Source organism: Nannospalax galili, unplaced genomic scaffold, assembly GCF_000622305.1.
Source record: "Nannospalax galili isolate Female #2095 unplaced genomic scaffold, S.galili_v1.0 scaffold555, whole genome shotgun sequence".
In the NCBI taxonomy this organism is placed as follows: Eukaryota; Metazoa; Chordata; class Mammalia; order Rodentia; family Spalacidae; genus Nannospalax; species Nannospalax galili.
In genome coordinates, this window is record NW_008335583.1 from 569,912 (window position 1) to 579,907 (window position 9,996).

The 9,996-nt window shown below is 38.4% G+C and overlaps 1 protein-coding gene across 1 annotated transcript in view; it reads left to right on the forward strand.

Moving 5' to 3' along the window:
• Positions 1-9,996, forward strand: part of LOC103731944 (protocadherin Fat 4-like) — a 165,277-nt gene that overhangs the window by 69,078 nt on the left and 86,203 nt on the right. The window contains 1 exon segment of the mRNA XM_008830446.3: positions 978-1,109. Coding sequence (XP_008828668.1) covers positions 978-1,109 — 132 coding nt within the window.

Here is a 9,996-nt window from a genome sequence, read left to right on the forward strand (position 1 = left end):
CAGAACGGCCTGTAACTCCGGTTCCAGTGAATTTGATGCCATCTTCTGATCTCCTTGGCACCTAGATGCATGTGGTACATATTTACACAGAAAGGCACAAACACACATACACATTAAAAAAACTTTTTTAAAAAAGATGACATTGTATTCTGTGAGAAAAGCATCCCTGTTATGGCCCTGCCTGCTAGATGGGTGAGTTTTTCTCCCTGACTTAGTTTTGTGACCCACTCAGGTAAGCTTTCAGTTTCACCTGCAACATCTGTCCTTTTCTTGTCAGAACCTCAGCATTTTGTACCTAGATTGACAGATAAATGGTACAAGGTGCAAGAGCTGCTATTACTGTTTCAGCTCCACAGATCTTTTCTTTTAAACATTTTTCTTAGGTAGGGAAACAAATAACTCTGGCTAGGACTTTTCAGACAAAGCAATTAATATTGTCATTTATAGAAACATGACACTGAAGGAGAAGGCTGGTGCATTTTTGTTACTGTTGATGGTAGTAGAGATGGGTGCGTATATAGTTTTAGGGTCCTGAAATTTGAGGGTTGAAGTTAAATGGGGGAAATTACAAGAGTTTCTTAAAACAACGCATGAATGTCTTTACTTCCCCCATACATTAGCTGCCAATCTGTAAATATTTATGGCAGAAACTCTACACCACCTTAATAGTATTGGGCAGCATGCCATGCCTAGATGACAGATGGTCTTGTTCTTGGGAGATCTTCACTGGGGAGTAAAGTGACAGCTCTCAGAGGGTATTATCTAGTGTAAAATCCATAGTGACTATTTAGAGTTATGTCTATAATTCAGATATTCTTTACTTGATCCTGTGTGGGTTTTTTCAATATTTTATATCTTTATCTATGTGAATATTGTTCTTTGGATGTTTTTAGTTCTTTTTGGGAGGCTTCTTAAAAGGACTCAGCATGTATTTTAGTTAGAACCCTCATGCATTGTTTCTCTCTCTCTCTTTGTAGGTAGAAATAACCCTTCAGGATATCAATGACAACCCACCAGTGTTTCCAACAGACATGCTGGATCTCACTGTGGAGGAGAACATTGGAGATGGATCTAAGATTATGCAGCTGACAGCCATGGATGCTGATGAGGTAGCCAATGTCTTTTGAACCATTGATAGCAGTGACTTGCAGAATTTCAAGTGCCTGTTGTCAGCTCCAGTATGCAGTGATTAAGGTTAAGCATCCTGTCTTACTTTCCCAGAGGACATCTGTTAGTATGTCTGAAATGTGATATGGGTGGCAAGATAGAGGAGGCTGGGGAGATAGCCCCACCTGGGGACCACTTATGGGCATGAGGATCTGAGTTCAGCACTCCACAGAAAAAAAGCTGTGTGTGCTGATACTTTCTTGTGATCCCAGCCTGGGGAAGGTGGTGATAGGAGGGTCCCTGGAGCTCTCTGTCCAGTCAGCCTAGTCTATGTGGTGAGCCCCAAGTCTCAGAGATAAACTATGTCTCAAAAGACAAATTGGATTGGAGAGACAGTTCAGCAGTCAACCCTTTGCCTCCATATGCACTCGTACACATGTGTACTCACACAAGCACATACCCACACAAGTACACACACAAACACACAGAGGCACATACCCACATAAGCACACACACATCCATACAAACACATCCACACTAGCACATACACAAACACCCACACATAACCAACATTCACACAAGCACACACCCACACAAACACACACCCACAATAAAAGAATGGAAGGATAAAGCCTATGGCGAGGTAATTCCCTGATCCGCAGCTCACAACTTAACTGATTGTTCTCTGCATTTTAGATTCCTTTGCCAAACTATTTTTCTTCAATAATAAAAGCATCTAAAACATATCTTTATTCTTACACCTTTATCATTCCATTGAAAAAAATCATTTATTATTTTTATTTTATGTGTATGAGTGTTATGCCGGCATGTAGGTAAGTGCACCGGTGGAGGATAGAATGCCCATGGAGGATAGAAGAGGCTGTCGGATCCTCTGGAACTGGAGTTACAGACAGTTGTTAGCTGCCATGTTGGATGCTGGGATTCAAACCCGGGTCCTCTGTAAGAACAGTCAGTGTTCTTAACTGCTGAGCCATCTCTCTAGCCCCCTCATTCCATTTTTAAGCAAATTATTTAAATACTAAAGATAGTTGAAGTGACCTTAAAATCTTAATATGTATATTTGTTTACATGTAAGGCTGTTATTCAGGTAAGCTAGTGATTTTTCAATTTCTTTAGTGAGCAGAAATATTGCAGGGCATGGCAGTGCATGCCTTTAATCCCAGCACTTAGAAGGCAGAGGCAGGTGGATCTCTGTGAGTTCCAGGCCAGCTGGAGCTACTCAAAAACCTCAGAAATAACCTATTGGTGGAAGTTGGAGACACCAGTTAGACTATTATCTTCCGTATCTTGTAGATATGCATTTGCCATGCTCCAAACGCTGGAAGGTTATATAATTTATAATTTATATTTTCCTTCATTGCTTGTTCTCTGTTTTCTGTGGAGTAAAAGGTGTAACAATGCTCTGAAGTTGAGGGAAGAAGAGCAACCTTCCCAAATCCCAGTAACTCTTCCCTGAGACCCTTTAGCCAAGTGCGACACAGACCTGGCTTTGTTTCCTTCCGCTCCAGTAATGTCTGAACACCTGATTTGTTTGCCTCTGAGTAAACAGTTTATGAACTGACTTCTTTCATATTAAAAGATAAATACATACATACTTACGTAAAAAAACTAATCTCAACAGCCAATTCTGAAGTAATAAAAAGGAAGGAAAAAAGCATAACTTTTGGTAATTATAGCTTTCTTCTAGAAAAAATTTGATGTTTTGTTTTTGTGTCTGCTAGTCTATTTTGTATATAAAAAGTTTATACTGATTATAAGCTCAGTTATCACTGAAAGTTATATGATGGGACATGTGCATTGTTAAGTCATATGGAACATCGTGACATAATTCAGTAAATTTTCATCTTAAAGCTTGTCCATGGTAAAATATATTTAGCTGTGTCAGTTTATAAAATTTCATTAACTCTAATTTGAAAATAATAGCAACACGAAGCTCATGTAATTGCCATGAGACAATTCTCACTGAGTAGCTGGAATTACAGTGGCTGTTTCATAGGCTGTACTTTCTGTAGGAAGAGAGACACAAAGCCCATTAATTTAAAATTATTTGTTCTAATCACTTTAAAACAATGAAGCATTAGCCATGCACATTTTAATACATATTTTAATGGGATGGCTATTTACTCCATGGAATAAATGTTATAATTAATGTGGGATTACTCAACCCAAGTTATGGTGAATTGCAAATAAATTGTATATGGAAATTTGGTTGTTTTAATCAGCATACAACTCTCTTAGGAACTGGTTATTTGAAAGATATGCCAACATCCATCCGTGTGATTCTATTCTGTTGAGGATGGTGTATTTACACTTCCTACTGTTTCCTTTTAAGAGCAGAGAAGCTAATATAAGCTCCATGTCGTATGGGTGCTTAGGCATCCCCAAGTGACTTCACTGTGCATGAGTTCACGCTGCACTGCTAGCAAGCTCATCTTTAAGATACACTGATAGTCACACAAGGAAACTTGATGAAGGATGGGAGGGTCCTCATGTCTCTAGTCATTTACACCAAAGCTTTTGTTTTATTTTTATTGAGAGTCGAGTTTACATTAAAAAAAAAACTTAATCAGCTATGCAGGTTTAATTGCTTACACATCCTACTTTAAAAAGACATTGAGTATAAAAATGGGAAGTAGGATGTGCAATCAGTCCATGCAGGGTCTGACAGCTGGAGATTTAAGGGACAGAAAAAAACAAGTCTGTAAATCAGGAATAGGCAAGTGGCACAGGGAGAGGTTGTCATCTCACCAAAGTGTGGGAGAGGGAGCAGCAGTGCGTGCAGATTTCTCCCCCCACCCCTTGGTCTGTGTGTATGCGTGTGTGTGTGTGTGTGTGTGTGTGTGTGTGTGTGTGTTGTCGAAAACTAGGGGTAGGCAGAAGAGAACAAGTAAACCCACCTGAACCTTTAAAGCAGAGAGGGAGATGATTTTTTTAAAAAAAATGCTTTAAGTTTAAGGCCATTTTTAAAACAATGATGCCCATTGAGGTTCTTTCCTTCTTTAATACATTTTCTCTTAATTTTGTAGTGGATGTTTTTGTAAGTACTGAGTATTTCAACTCCTTTTGTGGAGAACAGACACTCCTTTAACCCTGTCTCAAGCAGAGTAGATACCCAGGCTTCCTATATAGTATTCAGAAATGTGCCTTTTTCTTTGAGTGTGATAAATTAGTATTAATTATTTTTGATAACCCTTTCACCATGTTGCTTCACATTGTCTTGGCTCCTTACCTCTTAGTTGAATATGGAAATGCCTATTTGAAATGCCTTCTGTCTTCTGGAATTGTGGCTCTTTTCTTTCTTCCTGTGGTTTGAGTAGATGGGAGTGTTGAAATGTGAGGTGCTTCCTTCACTTGTGACTAGTGTTGCCCTGCAGTGTCATTGCCTGAAAAGACCCAGTGGGAGTCTAGAAAACACTGAGCATGTGGATTCCACTGGAAAATAATGGCTCCACTTCATTACTTAATATAACTTGTTAACGTTTTAGAGAAACTTGAGAGACACCACAGAATAATGCCTGAGTAAAGGAACACATTTCAGAAAGTCACATTCACAAGTCCACAGTGCTGTGTGCTAAAGGCAAGCCAGGGTGTTCAGACAGTGCCCTCAGTGCCCTGATGGTTTTGCAAGTACTATTTCAGGTTATAAAACTCACTTGCAATGGATCCTTATTTATCTTAGAATTCCTTCCGCTGGGTCCTGTCTCAGGTTCCTCAGGAGTAGTAGACTATTTCAATGTCACTATTCCCACTTAGCCGCAGCTGAGACATCATGTCCATTTCTGGTGTTGCTGACTTGGCACATTTGTGATATTAAATAAACAGACTTTTCAAAACCGCCAATTAAATCATTGCTCTTGGCCAGGCCTTTTTAGACTTTTGTGAGTAACATTCATTCACATCAGCTGATTCTGAATAAGAAAAAGGTTGCTTGGTCAACACAGACTTTGCCTCTTTTTAGGAGAACTATCGCTATTCTAGGAATTATGGTTTATTATTCCACATCATTGGTAGAGGTGGCATTTGTAAGTTTTAGATAATTTGTACAATGGCTTCAAAATGTTTTTGTTTCTTCATATTCTTAGTTTCCATTTGAACAGGTCAGAATGTAGAATAGCTGCTCTCAAACCAGCATACACTACTAGAACAGCAGAATTCTCTGTAAACTGGAACAAACCGTGCAGAACGCGGTCAGAGCAGGGGTGAAAAATGCTTATTGAATGTTTTGTCTAACCATAAAATTACAATAAATGTGTTAGATATTCACATACACCTGAATATACAAAATGAATGTGGGTAATGTGCCAAACTCAGCTGCTCCCTTATTAAATTAGGGAGGTTTTGAGGCATTCCTTTTATTAAATTTTAAGATTAGCCTTGGGAATGCAGTATAAAAAGATCGTGAATGCCGCTAAACATAAAATCTGAAAGGGGGGATATTTGACTTACGCTGTTGGAAACCATTCCTTTATGCATAAAACATAAACACATAATAATATAAAAACAGACTCTTTGATAGAAAAGATGTATGGGAACTTGGGGCTTGTAACCTATGGTCAGCCTGTTTTCTTCATTCCTACATAATACTATTTATTTTCTTCCTAATAAATTTCATGACAATTCTTTGCACATTTCAATGAATAAGGTTCTGTATTTTAATGATGCGAAGAGACAAATTTGTCTCCAGTAACAGTATTTAAATAAAAAAGTAGTGTGTGAATTCAAGAATTCCAGCATTACTTAAACCTTACCAAGATCAGTAGTTACACATAATAAGGTATTTAAAAACATTTTTCTCCAAGAAATCCAGAAATTCTGTATTTTTATTTTCCTTATGCATTTTCAGACATTCATATCATGAAATGTCTCTCTTTAAAAATATAAGATAGCCAGATGTGGTGGCACCGCAGCATGCCTTTAATCCCAGCACTTGGGAGGCAGAGGCAGGTGGATCTTTGTGAGTTCAAGGCCAGCCTTGTCTACATAGTGAGATCTAGGCCAGTTGGGGCTACAGAGAAACCCTATCCAAAGAAAAAGAAAAAAAAATCAGCTATCATTTCCCTATATCATCTGTTTTCCATGAATCGTTCTAGTTCTTTTATAAGCATTAAGCAATTTAATCTCCGCAGAGGCCTGTTTGTCGTGATCGTGTGATCCCAATCACACAGGTAAAGAAACCTAGGGCTGAAAGAGGTCTAGTGTGTTCCTCAGCGCTTCGCTTCACAAATGGTGAATGATGGAGCAGGGATCGAACCTCAAGACTGCAGTAGTAAACCTCAATGCTATAATGCAAAGCTATTAGAGTATTCATGATTAGGGAATATCAAATTCACACTGATTTATGATCTCAATAGGATATATTTACAACAGAAATATATTTACGAGGAGATGCCCAAATACTGTGAAGTTAGTGTCCTCCGGCACCAAATTCACGGGGTTGTCTGCTTTTTTTGTTGTTGTGTTTTGTTTAGTTTTGTTTTGCTATAATACAATTTATTTTCACTAGTAAATGGCACAAATGAAGAAATGCAAAGATATTTCATGTACAATGAAGTCATTTTCAGAGGTGAAAATAAATCATATTCTCCAAGTGTCCAAAACAATGCATTCTATAGTTTAAAGTGTTAGACAGTTACAGAAACACAGGTACTACAATCTGAAAAAACAAAAAAGCAAAGCAACAGGTTTTTAAATTGAAAACACAGTTTTCATTTTTTGAAAAGGGTACACAGAAAAAAAATTGGTTGGTAGTAGGATGGAATCTCCAGGTTTCTTTAGTGTTTCGAATGCTGTTTACTCAATGTCCAGGCAGCCAGACAGTCATAATGACTATGTAAAAAGTCGTAATGATTATGTAAGAAGTTCCATTTATCAGTAAGGCCTTGATTGGGAGTACTAATGATATTATACCTGTGGCTGTGACTTCAAATGTAGGACTGTTCATCTCTAGGTACTGAAATTATTATAAAGAGTGGCAGCTCTCAATAAAAATAATAAACACATTTTTCAGCTAACATTGTTTATGTAGTGAAAAGACTTGTAGATATTCTAGTTTGCGGTTAGAACTAATTTTAAAAGAAGAGAAATATTATGTGCAAAGTGAGGGGGATCTAATTAGGATCTCAAGATATGAGGCTTTGCATTTTTAAAATGCTAACCCAAAAAAGGGAGGAGGACAAACACAAGGAACTTCTGAATACCAGATATAGCATTTACAGCTTCCAGTATGCTACACAAATTCCCCATGCTTATACTTTTTAAAACACATATATAATGAATGAAAGCCAACAACTGGGGAGGCGGTAGTGTTAATTTAAACAAATGTTGACATTTTCATACTGATTCAGAAAATGCTTGCTCTGTCTTTAGGATGTCTCAAACTCTTTCAGCATTTCCTGCTGCTAGTCGTTACTCTGACAATTCCTGCTATGTACAATTCTTCAGAAGTTACATCCATAGACACACACAAACCAATTAATTTTAATCACTTTTGCAAGTTGCATGTATTTTAATTAAAATTAAATTGATGGCATAATCCAAGTATAGCCATGGCCTAAATATAAAAACTGGGTGCCACACAATTAAATTAGATACAAAGCCCCGTTGGACAGTCAGTATTCAGTCACACTTTTATGAGTGCGTTACGATCTGAAGAGACTCAGTAACTCAACTGACTGAGTTCACAACTGCATTTTAAAATCTATCTCTGGCAGTACTTTAGAGATTGAAAGGTTGTTTTTCTTATACATAGTTGAACTGCTTCCCTATTCTAACACTCCAGTAGCAGATAAGGATCCATAAAAAATGGCTTTTAAAAAAAATTTATATTTTATGTGTATGAGCGTATTGCCTGCATGTACGTGAGTGCACCCATGTCATGCAATGTCACGGAGGTCAGAAGAGGGCTTAGGATTCCCCTGGAACTGGACTTAAGGATGGTTCATAGCCACCATGTGGGTGCTGGGATTGAACCTGGGTCCTCTGCAAGAGCAGTCAGTGCTCTTAACCGCTGAGCCATCTCTCCAGCCCTGAAAAATGGTTTTTAAAGGCAAAATACTCTTTTATATTTTTGGACATTCTATTAAATTGTAAAGCTCTCCCTTATTTCTTCCAAATATTGAAAATTTCAGCTTGCTTGAAACACTGTATATTTCAAATGTAAAAAAAGATATAAGCCTGAGAGAAAAGCCCTTTTCATTAGACATGACAAGTATATGTGCTAACCTAAAAGACTGACCTGGAACTTTTAAGAGTGTTACCTGACACTGCCTCTACTTTTAACTCTGCAGGATTTCTTTCCTTTTAGTTTCTGCTAAGAAACCCTCCTCCCTGGGCCCACTTTGACTGTCGAGGCAGACATTCCTTTGACCTTTCTTTCTGGCCCCTCCTTAGCCTTCCTCCAGCCATCAGGGTTGCTGCCCCTTGTACTCCAGAACATCAAGTGCTTAGACCTAGGGCTGCTGCCAGGTTCTTGTGGATTCTGATTTAAATTATCAACTGTGAGAACTTACACAACCTCTTCCTTCCTTACTGTGGCCTTTCCTTAGATGTCATTCCCAACCTCAGATTGCCCAATAATCTTTTCTATGAAACCAGAAAACCATTCTCAATGACCGCCACACCCCAAAGAAAATCTCACTGCACCCTGTCCTCTGCATCAAATCAGATGTCTTCAATAGCACTACTTGATTCCTCTCCCTGAAATTTGAATTTCACTTTTATGTATCAGGTAGGATTGTTAAAAGCACTAAGAATAGGTCTGGACATTTTAAATGCATGGGAGCTGTTATTATTGTTTGCTTCATATGCAATCATGTGTCAGTTTGATTGACTGCCCTGTGCAGTATGTGCATACAGTGACTCATGGTTTAAATTCTGAGCAAGGTGCCCAGGACTCAAACCGTTTGTCTCCTTATATTAGGAATGAAATAAAACAAGATCAGGATCAGGTTTACAGGGACTAGAATCCAGGCCAATTTGTATTACATTTGAAAGCCTCCAAGAACTATTTATAAGCTAACATTTTTACATGGCTTTCTTGTTTGTTGTAGGTTAAAACTCCAAACTCTTCAAGCACCTCCTCTGTCTTCCCTTTGAACGTTTGCTTAAACTCAAGACATTTCTATAATGTTAAAGAGAAATTCCCTTCTACAAAACCCACTTTCCTTAGCTCTTTCCATTGTATAGCTCTCAAAAAGAAACAGGTCCTTCTACCTGGGTTCCTTCTTTCCTTATGGCAATGCCCTACATTTAGCACTGGTTTTTAATTACATTTCCAGGTTCAGTCAGAGGAACATGAGCTGAAGTCTGGCAGATGTAGGTTTGGAGTCCACACCGATGCCCAGAGTGGGAATGAATATTAGTTAACATCTCAGGCCCCAGCGTCTTCCTCTCTACAAGTGTACCTGGTGGCGGAGAGCTGAAGCAGGATGCCATTTGTGCAGGGGTGTCACGGTGTTCACAGAGCAAGTCTTTGGGAAACCTGGTTACTGTGGTTAACGGAGGGAACAGCACAATGACAATGTCACTCCTCTGCTCAGGCATATTTTAGTCAATAAAGCTGGTACTGAAGAGTGAGATCAAATATGTTGTTTAATGGAAGGAAAGAATTGATGTAAGGTATTGAATGCACTCACCTATTATTTCCTTAGTTTTTATTTCATTGTGATGAGAACAATTGAGAATTGGAATTATTCTAGTTTGATTTCTGTTGCTGTGATAAACACAACCAAAAGCAAACTGTGGAGGAAAGGGTCTATTTTAGTTTATAGGTTACAGTCCATCATCTAGGGAAGCTGAGGCAGGACCACAGAGGAACAACTGCTTACTTGCTTTCCCTGCTTCTGTTCAGCTACCTTTCTTCACAAGACC